Source organism: Hipposideros armiger, unplaced genomic scaffold (genome assembly GCF_001890085.2).
Source record: "Hipposideros armiger isolate ML-2016 unplaced genomic scaffold, ASM189008v1 scaffold_133, whole genome shotgun sequence".
NCBI classification, from domain to species: domain Eukaryota; kingdom Metazoa; phylum Chordata; class Mammalia; order Chiroptera; family Hipposideridae; genus Hipposideros; species Hipposideros armiger.
In genome coordinates this window covers 1,894,221-1,910,735 of record NW_017731483.1, presented here as the reverse complement: position 1 = coordinate 1,910,735, position 16,515 = coordinate 1,894,221, and the positions used below count along the sequence as shown (strand labels likewise).

The following is a 16,515-nucleotide window of genomic DNA, read 5'->3' as shown; positions in this document are numbered from 1 at the left end:
TTGAGCCCTGAACATGGATGGGGAGGAGATGGCAGGCTCCAGGGTGGGGTGGGGGGTGGGGGGGCAACATGAGAATCAACTATGCATCAACAGTCAAGGATGGGGGCAACCTCATGACAGAAATGCAAATTCCAGTATAAAGATGGAAAACAAGAAATTAAAGCCGAGTCCTCAGAAATATTACGGTCAAGTCTCATTCAGGTGAGAGGGAGTTCAGGGGAAACCCAAGCCATGGTCCCTGTCTTCAACAGCTCAGTCAGGTAAAGGGGATGAGAAATGCGCTCACTTGAGCTACCACCCAAGGTAGAGAGTGCTCTGGATCACAGAGAAGAGCAGCGGAAGAGCTTGGGGGCTCGGAAGGGTCAGGGAAAGCTTCGTGGAGTAGGAAGCACCTCAGCTGACCCCTAAAGGAGTGGGGAAATTTGGACACCCAGTAAAAGCATGGGAGGCTTTCCCAGCAAGAGGGTACAGCAAAAGCAAAGGCATTAAAGGACAGTTGCTAGGAGTGGCATGTCAACAGTGGGGAGCCATGAAAGGTGTCTGCGTGAGGATAGACGTAAGCAGAATTTCCAAAACTCTCTCCTGGTGAGGAATGGACCTGCAGGGTGAGAGTGGAGGCAGAAGCCCCGTTGGGAGGCTCAGGGCTTCCCTGAGGCAACAGGGATGGAGAAGGGGCTGGGCTCAGGAAATACTGCAGCGGCAGCGCACCAGGCCTTAACTGTTTACTGGAATGGGGAATGAAGAGCAGATTGGAGTCGAGCCGCAGCAGACTGGAGGGATGGGGTGAGGAGGAATGCTGGATTCCATTTGGCCTGTTGAGCCTGCAATGTCTAGAAGAAACAGGAAGAGAGGGTGGGCGGGGCACTGGAAGGGCAGTAGTGCTGCCATGCCCCCGCCTCCTTGGGTCCTTCCTGGAAGTCAGCCCCTCTCAGTATTGCCTGTGATAGTGAGAACGATGGCCTCATCTGAAGATGGGTGAGGGGTGATGGCTTGGAAGGAAGCAGACTCCAGGAGAACAGAAAACAGATCCTGGGACCAAATTCTGTTTGAATTCTGTCTCTATCCCTACCAGCTGTGTGACCTAGGGCAAGTCAGTTACCTTCTCTGACCTTCAGCTTCCTCCACTGTAAAAGGGGGATAATGAAGGCACCTACCCCACAGGGTAGTGGTGAGCAGTTAGTTGCTGGATCAATCTGTGTAAAGTGCTTAGAACAATGCCTGGCAGGGTAAGGGTTAGCTGTTATCAGGTGCTCAACAAGCACCGCCAGGTCTTTGGGAATGGACCACTGAGAATGTAAAGATGAGTGAAGTGCATTTTGGGTCCATCTGAGTATCTTCTTGCCAGGGGTGGTGTTGGGGGGAGACTTCAATGCCCACTCACTGGATACTGACAAGCCTACAGCTTCCTGGAGCCGAGGAATTACATCTCCTTAATTACATCAAGGAGATGTAGTTATNCCTCCTCCCATCCTTTCCCAGCACTGCAGCGGGGCGCCCCCTGCCCAGGGCGTGGTGCACTCTAACAGGGCATGGGCTGAGGGCAGGCCCAACTGTTTTTTTGGTTCTGTGCTCTCTGCCTCTTCATTCCTCACCCTGAGCTGCTCTCCGGCACCCCGTCTTCTCCCCACATCATCCCCATGGGCTTCTGTTTCCTTTCCTACAGGATCCCCAAAACTGAGGGGAGGGGAAGGGGCTTTAGAAAAATCCCAGCTCCTCTCTTCTGTTACCTCTTAGATCACCGGGCCCCAAAGTCTCTCACAGGACATGATGTGGGGTCTTGGCACACATTGTCAATCTTCATTAATGAGTTTAGAATCAATAAAGCTCCTCCCCCCAAATAAACAAGGGTTCGGAGTTGAAAAGTTTGGGAAACACTGGGGTAAAAAAAGCTGGACAAGTGTATTTGCTGGGACCCTGTAAGAGGGAGCTCTGGCAACGCAGCATTTCACCCAAACCAGTTTGCTGGTGGGACCCTTTTCTGTGTATTTCACCCAGTTGGATGCCCAGGGAGGGTCATACTGGCTAAGTTCCTTTCAGGCCGGTTCTGAAAGGCTTTTTGCTGTGGGGTGGGAGGGAGGAGAAATTGAGAGGCAGACGGGCTGCATCGCATCCCTAGATGGAAAGGGAATGGTCATCTTGGTGGGCAGGGCTAGGGGGAGCCAAGGAGCCCACAGAGAGAAGGGGCCACCGGAGCTGATGCAGCCTGAGGTGGCTGGGACACCGGATGGAAGGCTAGCGTCGGCCCCAAGACTGAAGTAAGTTGGCACCCTTTGCAGCGATCCATCTGAAATGACAGTTTTCTGAATGGCCACTAGGTGGGGATGGTTCCCCAGGAAGACTGCAAAATGATAGGAGGCTATCCCTTCCCAGCAGGAATTTGCCCCTTTTTTCCTCACTTGAAAAGTGTGGATTTTACAGCCTCCGTAGGTAAGCTTTTACGAAGTGTTTCTGCATTTGGCCCTTCCTTGCCCCTGCTCTCTCTGCACCTTTCCTGAGTGGGCTCAGACATCTCTGTACGCCCTTGGGGACTTTTCCGTCATGAGCCACCTTCTCAGAAGCTGAAAACTATATAGAAGAAAACTTGGCATAGGGGTTTCCCTCTGAAATTATATATATACACATATATAAGCACAGACCTAGCCCTCTGAAAATAGAAAACACTATCTTCCAGATAGAGTGAGAGTGGTGAGAAAATTTGACTTTGTTCAATCAACATTGAAAAAATGTTTTTCAGTTCCATTCTAGGGCTGCTTAACAGTGTGAGACACATAAACAGGAGAGAGTGAGCTAGAAAAATATGAAAGGGGAAGAGACGGGGAAGAAATAAGTAGAAGGGAGGAGTCAGCAAGAACCGCAGCAAAGGTGGCTAAGCACACTTGGAGGTAAGTGGCTCTCGGGCCACGCTGGTCAGCGTCTCTTGGACAGGCTTTGCAGACTGCCGTCGAACTGTTCGCTGGCTGGTTACCCCCTCTGTATGGCTCTCCAGCAGCTCTAACAGATACATGAGGAAAATTATCTTCTGATTGCAGTCACGGTGATTGGAGTAGCTCATCACCTGCTAGGAGGATGGGCGGAAGCTCAGGGCCCAGGGGGTTAATTTAAAGAGGCTGTTGGCAGAATGACCTTTTTACACCCTTTCTTACCACCCCGGTGCCCTTTGGATTTTCAGGCATGGTAACCTAGCTCCTTGCTACTCAGAGTATGATTCACAGAGCAGCAGCCTTGGCATTACCCAGGAACTTATTAGAAATGCAGCCTCTCAGGCCCTACCCTAGACCAACAATCAGAGTTTGCATTTCATTCGATTAAGATCCTGGGAGATTCGTGTGCAGAATTAGAGCATGAAAAGCACTGACCCAGCTCATCAAGTCTTCCAAATTTACTTCTGAAACCGAGACAATATTTTAGGGTAGATAGAACTTAGATATGTGGAAACATTCCAAGACGTTGATTCTCCCCACTTCTGATTTTCAACTTCAATTTTAAAAAAATAGTAATAAGAGGTAGTTTTTCAGGTGGTTGTAATTTGACAGCAAACTGAGATTTTATTCTTTAAGCTCTAAGTGGTGTACTGATTCCTTCAGCAAGCCCTCACTGACACTTGCCAATCTCCTGAGTCTTACTGATGATTCCCAGATAAGGATAGTGAAAGGCCCTAGATAAGTGATCTCAAGCAGTGATGTTATGTCAAAAAAATTAATAAATAAAAGTGACTGAGGTTCCTTTTTTCTGTGGGTCGCGTGGTTTGAGGTCTGAAACGGCTTGGATTTGATGGGTCCTGCGAGCTATGGATCACTGCGTCAGGGCTGGACCATAAAATGCTCCATTTTTTTCCACTTTTGGCAAGGGCTGAAATGCCTCTTTTCCCGGCTTTTTGGCCCTGTGTAAAGGGTAAGGCCTATGAGGGATGTTTATTTTCTCTCTGCCTCCACTGCCTGGCTTTCTGGGTCAAGATTAGGTCATGACCCTTTTGCATTTGTTCTCTGGGCCCTGGGGCCCCAGGCCCCTGGGGAAGAAGATCTGGCCAAGGTCCTGATTCTTTCCCAGATTGAGTCGCCAGCGAGGGCCAGCATGCAATGTCTGCTGGACAAATGGATGGGTGGCTCTGAATGAAAGAATATTTGAATTTGAATGAAATGACTGATAGCAAATCTTTGCCTGCTTTCAAGTTGTTGGGAGTGGCATCCCTCTTGCTGGTAAGAGGAAGGCATTTCCTGTTTGTAGGTGGCTCCTCGCTTGTCTTTGAGGGCAGTGTTTTTGAACAGTGGTGGAAAAAGCTCCTTTGATTTTTGTAGATGGCAGTTGAATTTCTGCATGAACTGAATGTGCCATTTTTCAAAGTTGGATCTGGGGACACTAACAATTTTCCTTATCTGGAAAAGACAGCCAAAAAAGGTGAGTGTTTAATTTTTGTCATAAAACCTGAGGGAGTCCAAACCATGTTTTTATCCCTTTAGTGGTAACTAGAGGAGTCTCATGAAAACAGATTTTATTTAGAAATCTCTTCTCAGTTGACATATACTTCCACTTTTTCATGTGCTGACTTGAAAGGGAAAAAAATTAAGGATGACAGTTGTTACAAGAATTTAATTAAAAATTATTTTTAATTCATATGAAATTGAGGATATGACACTATATATAAAACATCTGAGAGGAAGAAGCTCTGACTTTGAGAAACACTCTGTAGGTATAATATCTGCACATTATAGTTGGTAAAGTAGTTTTGCAACACGAGCGATCTCATTGGATTCTTACAACTGCCCTAGGACTAAAGCAGGTCATATGATTATGATGCTTTATACGTATTTCATAGATGAGGCATTTTGTCTATGGCATCACGCACAGCCAGTAAGTGGCAGCTCTGGGCCTCATGCTCACTCAGGCTCTTTTGAACCTGGGGTCTGCTTACCCTACCATACCTCTTAATCCAACGAGATGCTGCTCTTTCTCTGAGGAGTATGAAATTCCCCTGACTCCTTAATTCAGTTCACTTTGCTAAATGATAGTGTTGGGGGGCGAGGAGAATCTACATTAACCATGGTCGAGGGCAAGAACTCACCAAGTTCACCTCTGTTCCTCCACAGTGGCTGGCATAGTGTTTGAGAGATGTTTGTGGAGTTCAACTGAATAATGAGACCAGCAGTTGGGGTGTGCTTGAGGGAGAGTCAGAGCCCCTAAAAAGAAAGTGATGATGGTGTTGGTGTTGGTGTTGGGTCATTCAGGCCGCCCAATGGTGATCTCCAGCGGGATGCAGTCGATGGACACCATGAAGCAAGTCTATCGGATTGTGAAGCCCCTCAACCCCAACTTCTGCTTCCTCCAGTGCACCAGTGCATACCCGCTCCCACCAGAGGATGTCAACCTGTGCGTCATCTCGGTGAGCTGGCGGGAGGGCCGTTTTCTCCTTGGGCCGCTGCAAAATGGCTTTTATTGGACCACTTACTGCGGGAAAGATGTAGCCTTTTTACAGCCAAAATTCTGCCCAACCTTGACATGCTTTGTAATTGGAACATCCTTTGACAATCTTGCTGTTATAGAATCAAATTAGAACCAACTGTGCAGCTAAGGAAGCAGATACATTCTAAAGAGGGTGATTATGAATTAAATTTTCTTAAAACCAATCTTAATTTCGCACATTTTAAAGTTTAAGGTGGAGTAGTCTTCATAGTTATCGATATACCTGTTCTTTACCCGTGTGTATTGGCCATCAGAGATTCCTCTTCTGTGAATCGCTGGCCCATATCCTTTCTTAGTGCGTTGTCTTTTTTTGTATGTGTAGTAAAATGTACATAAGATTTACCATTCTGACCATTTTTAGGTGTCCAGTTCAGTGGCGTTAAGTACATCCACGTTGCTGTGCCACCACCACCACCATCCATCTCCAGAACTTTGTCATCATCCCAAATGGAAAATACACCCATTAAACACTAACTGCCCCTTCCTCCCTCCCCCAGCACCTGGCAGCCACCATTCTGTCTTTATATATTTGACTACTCTAGGTACCTCATATACGTGGAATCACACAGTATTTGTTCTTTTATGTCATCTTCTTTCACTTAGCATAATGTCTTCAAGGTTCATCCATGTTATAGTATGTGTCATCATTTCATTCCTTTTTAAGGCTGAATAACATTCCATTGTGTATATATACCACATTTTGTTTATCTTTCAGCTGATGTACAGTGTGGATAGTTCCACCTTTTGGGTATTGTGAATAATGCTATTAGGAACATTGGTGTACAGATATCCTGTACACCACTCCTACATATTGAATTGTAGGAGACCTTCTTGAAACATCTGACTTGTCCTGCTCTGCGTTATGTGCCAGCTCTGTTATTTTCTACCAGTAATTCTGAGCATCCCTGCGGCTCAGACTAGTTACAGTGATGGCCTGGAGGGAACTGGTTAGAGTGACAGCCTTGAGGGAGCTTTTTCTGTCCCAAGATTTGTCTACTCGAATTCAATCAGTTTACAGATGGTGAAGTCTAGTCCCAAAGGGAAAAGGACTTACTTGCCTGGGATCTCACAGGAGCTTGGGGGAAAAGCTGGAACTAGAATCCTATGTCTCTAACTGTCTTAAACCAACTCAATCAGTTCCTCCTGGTAGCACCTGAAACTTAATTAGGAATGTATATATGTAATTATCATACAAAAACATAGTAATATTAGTGTAATTCTGTATATGTATATACGAGGTCTGACAATTAAGTTCACGAACCTCGTACATACATATAATCCTGATATTGCAATTAACCAGTTTTCCTTTTATATTTTCCTTTCAGTACAGTATTTGACATTTTTTATGACAATGGAAGCTTTTGTACATGTTGCTACACAGTCTTCATGTTTAACTTAAAAAAATTTTTTTGAAAAGTGACATTGTTCACTGTTATCTTTTTACTTAAACTTTCTATCCCCCCCAGTTGATAGTCTTCTCTATTTCTAGCTATCTCTAAATAATGTTATCTTTTAAAGTTTAAATATGATTTTTTAAAAATTCAAACAGCTTTGAATTATGGAACATAGAAAGTAAACATCCTCTGTAATCCCATCCCACAGAGATGACCATAATCAACAATTTAGCGTATGTGACTCCAAATATTTTCCTTGATTTTCTTTCTCTGTGCATCATGGTACCCCTTTCCTTCCCTTCCCTACCCGAGGTGCAGGCATGCCTGCTCTCTTGATACCAGGGCACGGTGAGCATTATAAATTGCCATCCCTCCCTACCTTGGGCCCAGCCCACCATATTACAGCGGTTTGAATCCTCCGACCCAGCAGCCTGCATTCCCTTGTCCATCACGCACCCGTAAGCCTGCTTTTCAAGGCCTTTGCCACTCAGCTGTCCTCATCTTTTATTAAACCCCATCTGGGTCTTTCTACTGTACTTAAGCTTTCTGGTCACCCTCACTGACAAGACTCACTCGACTTAGAATGTCTTTTGTTGCATTCAGTGAATTATAGATAACAGATTAATTAATTATTTACTATTTCCACCAAAGGATTGTTTGGAGATTGGGCTGTATATATTATTGATGATGATATTTGTGCATAGAACACACTTACTTTCAGCGGCTCAGGCTAATTAAATGTGACAGGTGCTTTTTGAATGCGTTTAGGCATTCAGTTATAGCTCCGTTGGCATTCCTGGTGGTTTGCACAGTGTGAAACAGTCTTAAAATGCATTCTTGATAACAATAGCCATTATTTTTTGAGCATTTACAGTATGCCGAGTGCTTTTCACAAATTTACAGCAGCCCTTGACAGGTGTTATTATAATATCCCCAGTGAGGAGAGGCCCAGGGAACCTCCGTATCTTGCTTGCAGTTGCACAGATGGTGAGCGGCTAAACTGGGATTCCAACCCAGATCTGCCTGTCTCTGGCATAGATGCATAAAGCACCACAGTACTTAATCTTTTCTTTTTCTATTTCAAAGGAATATCAGAAGGTCTTTCCTGACATTCCCATAGGGTATTCTGGGCACGAAACCGGCATAGCAATATCTATAGCTGCAGTGGCTCTGGGGGCCAAGGTTTTGGAGCGTCATATAACTTTGGACAAGACCTGGAAGGGGAGTGACCACTCGGCCTCACTGGAGCCTGGAGAGCTGGCTGAGCTGGTGCGGTCCGTGCGCCTCGTGGAGAGGGCCATGGGCTCCCCAACCAAGCAGCTGCTCCCCTGTGAGATGGCCTGCAACGAGAAGGTGGGTTCTGCCTGACCCTGCCAGCCTCTACTGTTCTGAGAGGGCTGCAGTGGGCTTACTTGCCAGGTAGAGTCAGTACCATCCCTACCTGAGCCCGGGCCAGTGGGATGATGAATGTCGCTCTAGCCCTCTGAGTCTCTCTGGACTCATTAGCAGCAGGAGAAACATGTTCTTTAAGGGGACTTTAGCAGTTCCTCTGGCCACCTAGGATCATCTTACAATTTTTGACTAAGTCTATGAAGCCTGTGGCCCCAGTTTCTAGAGTCCAGCAGATGTAAGGGGATGGTGGTAGTGTCCAGGGCCTCGTGAAGCACTCAAGTCAAGCCTGGGGTCCCTTGGAGTAGGTTAAGTCTTGACAAACATTCGAGGGTTCTGTGAGACAGTGGGAGAAGGGTCTGTGATATGTTGAAGCATCCCTAACTGGTGGAGGCACTTGGTAAATGGGGGCAGCGGGTTGTCTTGGGCGTTGTTGAGTGGCCAGGGGCAGCACATTGTCTTGGGGTTGGTCGGTGGCTGGTATCAATGGGTTGTTGCAGGGGCTTGGTGGGGAGGGGGTGAGTGGGGTGGGGGGAGTGATGCAAATATTCCCTCAGGAGCAATTTAAGCTGTGTAGCATTGACCTTCAGACAGGAAATGGTGAGGCCAAGGAACATTGCCTGGCACACTGACCATCTGGGCTTCTCGGAAGCCGTGGCCTAGACTGGTCCTGGCCTTTGAGTCCTAGAGCCAGGTGTCCCGGGGCTGCCACACTCCTAATCTGCTGTGGGCTGTCTGGGTCGAGGCAGAGATCAGCCATCAAGCATGCATGGGGAACGATGTTCTCTTTTAACCTAGCGGGGCCCCACTCGCTTTCTCAAATCAAAGCTGCACATACATCAGGAAATTACAATAATAGTAAAAAGAAACAAACTCCTTGATAGAGGAAAAGGGGAGAGAATTATATCAGAAACCAGATGAGAGCTGAGCATGTAATTTGGTTCTGAGTATCCTGGCTCCCTGGGCAAACAGTGAAATATAACAGGCTGCATAATCTGATAATCATGTGTAGACAGACATTTTGTCCTGGCACTAAATTCCAGAATTGATTCTTTGGCCATCACATGGAGGATATATCGTAATCTAATAGATAATTTGTTTAACAACATTATGGAGAAGACAGAAACACTGGTCCTGAGCTTTGAGTATCCTTCCTGCTCGCCTGCATGTCCTGTCTGCCCCATCCTAGGAGGCCCCCTTTCCTGTCTTCTGAATGGCAGTCATACTCACCATCCTGTGAACCCTCCATATTCCTATTTTACTGAGCAAGGTGGCTGCAAGATTCATGTCCCTTGAGAGCAGTGGCAGGAGTGGGGAATCCTAGGTTCTCATCCCAGCTCCTTGCAGCCTTGGCCAAGACACCCACCCTCTGTGGGCCTCAGTTTCCCCATGTTTAAAATGAGATATTGAGTGAACTAAATGATGACAAGAGTAAATAACATAATTTTCACTTACCAGGAGTATTCTGTATTTCAGGTAGGTTACACTGATTATCACTAATCCTTATTGTCATCTGACAAGTAGAGACACTTAGTTCCCATTTTATAGAGAAACTCAGCCACAGCTGGGATTTGGACCTGGCTCTGTTTGGTGACATAATCTGAACCTTTCCTTTGCACTTTATTGTAAAGTCGCCTCCTCAGAGTCTGAGCTCACCCTGCATTGGCTGAGTCCCTTCCGGTGTGAGATGCTGCTCTGTGCACTGAGAGGGGAACTTAGTTCCTATTCTCAAGGTACCTTGTGAACACCGATCAGGGACCTTGGGTATAAAGCAATGTGCGCTAGTTACTTTTGTGAGATTGGCACTGAGTCTTCCTTTTATCCATAGCTGGGCAAGTCTGTGGTGGCCAAAGTGAGAATTCCAGAAGGCACTGTTCTAACACTGGACATGCTCACTGTGAAGGTGGGTGAGCCCAAAGGCTACCCTCCTGAAGACATCTTTAGTCTGGTGGGCAAGAAGGTCCTGGTCACTGTGGAAGAAGACGACACCATCATGGAAGAATCGGTAGAAAATCATGGCAAAAAAATCAAGTCTTAAAATAAAGTGCCATTCTCTGAATTTAAGTTGCCTTGCTGGTACTATTGGGTATGTCTGGGTGAGGTGGGGCAGGAGTGGTGGTCTCCAGAGACCCGGCTGTCATCCCCTCCCCGTCCCTAGACAGCAGACATTTTGGGTCCATGCCCTGTGTCAAGCCTGTTGGAAGGATACAAGAGAAAATACGACTGTCTGCTTCAGGTTGGCTGGCCCAGGAGGGGAGGTGGCCTCAAAAGCAAATCATCCTCCTCCAGTCATCGTGTGGATGCAAGAGGGCCGAGTGCTGGCTGTACGGGTCCTCTCCTTTAAGCCTTCATTCTAACTGCCCACAAAGCCAACCCAAGTGACCCAAAATCTCCCTTCCCAGACCTCCAGCTGTCTCGCTTTCTCCATTGCCCTATTTCCTGCGCACCCTGGGACTCTGTTCAGTTAGCTCTATGGTGATCACTTGGTAGTAGAGAAAGGGTTGGTCAAAGGGCCTTGCAGGCAAGAGAAATGCCCAAAGCACTCGTATCTCTGGGAGAAAAAAGAGGGGAATGGCATTCATTCCTTATTTCAACAGATCTGGAGGGCCTACTATGTGCCAGGCCCTGCTTTATTTAGGTCCTGAGAATATAGCCCATATCCCTTCCTCATGAAACTTCCATTCAGATGGGGACAGGTGCACANGCCTCCATCTTACAGGTAGCTTCTAACTTCCTCCACTTCACCTCTGGCCACTCTGCCCTCCCTCACTGTGCTCCAGGTAGTGTGGTCCCCTCTCTGTGCCAAACACTCATCAAGTTCTCCCCTCACTTTCGGGCCCTTGGGACATGCTGTTCCTTCTGCCTAGAAGATAAAGCTTTTTACCCCAGGGAGCAGCAACAATAATAGCTAATGCTTACTTAGTGCTTATTACGCCTAAGCACTTTACATATAAGAAGTCATGTAATCCTTACAACAAACCCTATGAGGGAGGCTATATTATTATCTCTATGTTATGGATCTGGAAACAGAGGCATAGAAAAGTTAGGTGTCTTGCCCGAGATGGCAGGGTTAGGAAGTGGTGGACCTGGGAAAGGAACCCAGGCAGCCTGGCTCCACCGTCATGCATGTGACCACCAAGGTCTCCATCCCTTCAGTTCTGCAGAGCTTTCAGGTCAGTTCACGTATCCTCTTCTCAGAGAGGCCTTCCTCACTTCCACTTACAAGATAGCTCCTCCTCTGGGTCACCCTGTATTCTCCTTATCCTGCTTTATTTTTCTTCAGAGCATTTATTGCTAACATAGGAGGATTGACAATTAAGTTAGCAAACTTGTTGCAATGATGTTACTAACCTCTTTTTGATATCAGAGGGCTTATTCATTATGAATTTATGCCAACTGGGCAAACAATTAACCAAGTTTACTATTTGGAAGTGCTGAAAAGGCTGTGTGAAAAAGACGAAAACAACCTGAACTTTTCGCCAACAATTCATGGCTCTTGCATCACGACAATGCACTAGCTCACACAGCACTGTCTGTGAGGGAGTTTTTAGCCAGTAAACAAATAACGGTTTGGAACACTCTCCCTACTCACCTGATCTGGCCCCCAATGACTTTTTTCTTTACCCGAAGATAAAGGAAATATTGAAAAGAAGACATTTTGATGACATTCAAGACATTAAGGGTAATACGGCAATAGCTCTGATGGTCATTCCAGAAAGAGTTCCAAAATTGCTTTGAAGGGTGGATTACGCACTGGTGTCGGTGNCTACTATGTGCCAGGCCCTGCTTTATTTAGGTCCTGAGAATATAGCCCATATCCCTTCCTCATGAAACTTCCATTCAGATGGGGACAGGTGCACAATAAACCATGAGCATAATAAGTAAATCATAGTCTGTTAAAAGGTGACATGTGCAATGGGGAAAAAAATTCAGCCACATTAGGGAGATGGGGAATGTGGAGCTTGGTGTATTTGTAGGTTGTGGCGACTTTGAATATGGTGGTAATGCTGAAATCAGCCCTTCTATAATCCATAATGAAATTATAAACCCAGCTAATAAAAAAGATCGTTTTACTTCCTTGAACAACAGCATGAACCTTTCACAGAGATTCCATGTCATATTCCCCTTCGTTTTTTTGAACCAATAGAGTTGATTCTTTTCAAATGTGTTTTCAAATTCTCAACCTTTGTTTACATTTGACCTTGTTTACTATAATTCCTCTTGTTTCAAAGTGTTTGAGTCTTTTCAAATGCATAAATTATCCTTTTGAAATTTCTGGTGAGTATAGAACCTCTCTCTCTGGTAGACCCCAAAACAGTTTCTGGAAAGGCACTCGTGTTTGTAGGTGGGGTGGGATAGGAATCCTGGGAATGTTACAAGAGCCCAGGCTGCTCTGTAAACCTAAGGTAGGTTTCCCTCAGAAGGCAGGAATCAGTGATGAGGCGAAGAGATGGGAGAGCCACTGAGGTCACAGATCGTAACTGTGCCTTTTGTGTAGAGGACTGTATTGGAGAGCATTGTGAAGGAGGGCCATTGTGTAGAGTACACTTCCCATTGGGGGCACACAGAGAAAAGGATGGCCTGTGTTTGTGGTATGTGTGGGTAGGGTACGGGGCTGCCCTGAGGGTGGAAGGATTGCTATCAAGGCATACCTCTAGCTCATTCAGGTTGGGAAGCTAGGTCTAGAAGACATCCCTGAGCACCTGCCAGGTGGGAGATGCAGGCTCAGCCCACAGTGCAGCAGCAGATGGTCCCTGTCGGAGAGTTCACAGCCTATTGGGTGCAGTTATCTCCACAAACAAAGTCCCATGTGTGTGAATTGCTAAGATGTTTTGCAGGAGTCATGGGAGTGGGGCTGGGAGAGGAGGCAAGGCCAGGAAGGCCTCCTGGAGGAGGTGGCACTTCAGTTCAACCTTACAGGTTGAGAAGTGACTGAGGGAGGAATCATGGGATTCGGGGGCATAGGCTTGGGAAGTGTCCAGAGTGTCCAGGGACTAACAAGTAATGATTTGGCAGGGAGTGGCCACATGGACAGGAAGGAATGGATTTAGAAGGTGGTCAGAGGGAAGCAAGGGCTTTACAAGCCTGCTGAGTTTAGACTTTGTGCTATAGGCAATGGGATCCATGGAAGGCTTTTGAGCAGAACACGGCAGACTCAGACCTGGCTGGGCCCCCCACTCTCACGCATAACCCCCCCATCTAAGTTGGCTTCTTGGGCGGGCTGTCCCCTCCTTACAGACAGACTCCCGCCCACGAGGCCCTGGCTGTGCAGGGCACCTCTGTGTGCCCTCTGCTAGGCTGTGCCTCCACTAGGCTGACTGACATCACTGTCCCCTGCTTCCTGACAAAATGGAATTACAGAAATGGAAGAGATGATGCAGGAGGTGAGGGGAGGGTTCCTGAAATCTCTAAAAATCATTGTAGTAAGGGTCAAAGACGGCTTCATTGTTGGTAAAGCATGATCATAAAGATGCCAGAAGCTATTGGGTTGTCGGAAAAGTCATGACGTATTTTTTCTGTTTTTCGTTGCAAAAATGCGTGATGACTTTTCTGACAACCCAGTACATAATGCTATCTTGGATGGAAGCAGCTGGGAGGCAGGTTTTGTTTCCACATAAGCAAAAGCTTAGTTATCTTCTGAAGTGGTGACGACCCCATCACTGGAGATAATCAGGGACCAGCTGATCACTGCCGGAAAATTGTGGAGCGGGTGGGAGATGAGCAAGGCTCCATCCAGACCTCGGTGCTGTGTACATGAGGCAACATGAACTCCCAGTGAAGACCATGGTTAAAAGGACAATATTTATATTTTATTAAACCACATATTAGAAAATTGCTGTCATTTAAACATATCTGTAAGCAATTAGCTATATCAATAAATTTCTACAAATTCAAATCTGAAAGCGTAAGTGATCAGTACCCTTACAGACATGGACCCCAAGGAAGCTCAGTCCTCTGCTGAGAATATTCCAGGAGGCCCCTGCCACTGCCAGATGGCAGCTAGGATTATCAGTTATCTCACCACAAAGACCAATAGGAACTCTGCTAGGGATGCTCACACATCCTGGCATGGCACAACTCTGTACAGTTTTTAAGGCAAGTTCATATCCTTTGGCTCATCTGAGCCTCACAACACTGGTAGGTAGAGTCATTACCCCCATTTTACAGATGATGCTCCAAGAAGTAAAAAGTGACCAGTCTGAGGTCATGATTGTGGACCAAAATTGCAGTTTTCTGGTTGGCACAGAGTAGGCATTTGATAAAAGCCCACTTTTCTCCCTCTATAGTCCAGCTCTGTCTCTGCTCCTCTCAAACCCTCCTTTGGGTATAAGACCTCATCTCGGAGCCCAGGGACGGTAATCCAAATGTTGATTCAGGTCCCACAGAGTAACTAGGCAACAAAGCAAAGCATCCTAGGCCTACTGAGAGGAGTCAGAGACCAGCAGCATTTGCCCGAACAGTGTGGCCTGGTGGACATGAGCAGACCCCAACTCCACCATCAGTTGTGTGACTTTACTCGTGTGTCTCATTTTTGCCATGTGTAAAGTTGGGACAACTTTCTACTTCCTAGGGATGATGTAAAGATCAAATGAGTTAATAGTTGTAAAGCACTAGAACAGTGCCTGACAAAAGATAGCAAGAGCTATTGTTACTCAGCCCTTGTGGCTGTGAGGCTGGGAACAAGTTTCGGTTTGCAGGGAAGAGCAGAGATGTAGGGTCAAGTGTACCCCTCCTTCCTCTGTCTCTGGATTCAGTCAGGAATGCCCTCTGCCTGAATTCAGTTTTGGGCCATCTCCAGTAGACCTAATTTCCCTTTTCTCAGGATTCCTGGAGCATAGTGCTTAGACATGTATCCAAGCTAGAGTTTTAAATGATTTGGTTAGAACTAAAGACACTTTTGAGGTCCCTTCTGTCTTGTATTCTACTTCTATTACATTGCCCCATATGAAAGGGCCATTTTTAGGTGAAAAACTGCTGGAAATCCACAGTTTTATATGGTTCAAACAAACTAATGCACTGAGAGTCTGTTTAAACCACGAAGGAGATTCAACTGCATTTTCCTCATCCTACCGCTGCCCTCCTGTCAAGGACCTAACAAGATACTTTTAATACAGTATAACTCAAAAACTGTCCAAGGAAGTTGACAATTCAGAATGTTGACCCTTCATAACTGAGACAGACGCCCTGGAAAGAGGCCTTCACCCCTGTGCTGGAGGAGCACATGGCACTCAAGAGGAAAATGGCACTCTCTGGGTTTCCTTGGCAACATCTGGATCTGAGGGAATCTGAGGAGCATAGCGTGCCTGGGTTGCCCAAACCCCATTCATAGCTCCTTTCTTTTTGATTCTAAGACAGTGGGAAAACTGCCAGTGGTTACTTAGCATTGGTCACATTGACTTCTTCTCAACCTCCCCTGAGAAATGAAAAAGCAGTAAAATCTCCCAGGTTGAAGGCTGGGCCTGAAGGACTGGCCCAAGGGGCAAGCCAGACACTTGCCTGTTGTGGGCTACCCCAGCTCTTAATCACCGTGGGTGACTACGCAACTTTCTTTCAGGACCTTAGTCTCCCCAAATGTACAAGGTCAGGCTGGGTGATCTGTGAGGCCCTCCCACTCAGCTGCTCTGATTCAATGATAGCCAGCTGCTGGTCATTATTCACTCCCTGTCGGGAGGGGAAGGAATTTAGGGAACTTTTCAGGGTGGGGAAGAAAGAGTATAGGACACAGCTGCCCTTATAGAAGGCTTCCAATCTTGTTGGAAAGATAGGTCCCAGGTTTGTGGATCTGGGGGAAACGTCCTTGGGGTGGTTAAGCCTGAGGAAGACGGAGACAGGCACAGAAGAGAGGGCTTTCCTGTGTAAATGTATATGGGACACAGGGGAAGGACAGCGCCCAAGGTGCAGAGGTGGAACTATATGACACACAGTTCCTATCGAGGGTCTCGGAAAAGCAGTAGGAGCTAGTTGAGAAGTAGTTTCGGGCAGACTAGAAAAGCCTTGAATGCTAAGGCGAGGTGAGTGCTTGGTTTTTTCCCCACTATAGTCCTTGGGAACCTTTTCATAGTTCTGAGAGGCTGAGGTTTCAGGCAGATCACTCTGACTATAGGTGGCAGGGGATTCAGGCCAGGAGCTATTTAGAAGCTACTCTAAAGGGAGGTGATATGGACAAGCTTGAGTAGAGTGGAGAGGAGGTGGCAGATCCAAGGGACACTGGATAGCGTCAGGGCTGGGTGACTCATTCATTCACATATTTATTGTGTATCTACTATGTGCCAGG

General features: G+C 46.6%; 2 protein-coding genes across 2 annotated transcripts in view; one reads left to right on the top strand and one right to left on the bottom strand.

The window, feature by feature from the left end:
* The window catches only part of NANS (N-acetylneuraminate synthase), a 29,983-nt gene extending 19,679 nt beyond the window's left edge, over positions 1-10,304 (top strand). The window contains exons 3-6 of the mRNA XM_019649523.1: positions 4,296-4,395; positions 5,223-5,377; positions 7,938-8,204; positions 10,069-10,304. Coding sequence (XP_019505068.1) covers positions 4,296-4,395; positions 5,223-5,377; positions 7,938-8,204; positions 10,069-10,278 — 732 coding nt within the window. The 3' untranslated portion in view covers positions 10,279-10,304. The remainder of the gene's footprint in view (positions 1-4,295; positions 4,396-5,222; positions 5,378-7,937; positions 8,205-10,068) is intronic.
* A 664-nt stretch (positions 10,305-10,968) lies between these two features.
* Positions 10,969-16,515, bottom strand: part of TRIM14 (tripartite motif containing 14) — a 30,506-nt gene continuing 24,959 nt past the window's right edge. The window contains exon 5 of the mRNA XM_019649525.1: positions 10,969-11,103. Within this exon, the coding sequence (XP_019505070.1) occupies positions 11,054-11,103 (50 nt within the window). The 3' untranslated portion in view covers positions 10,969-11,053. The remainder of the gene's footprint in view (positions 11,104-16,515) is intronic.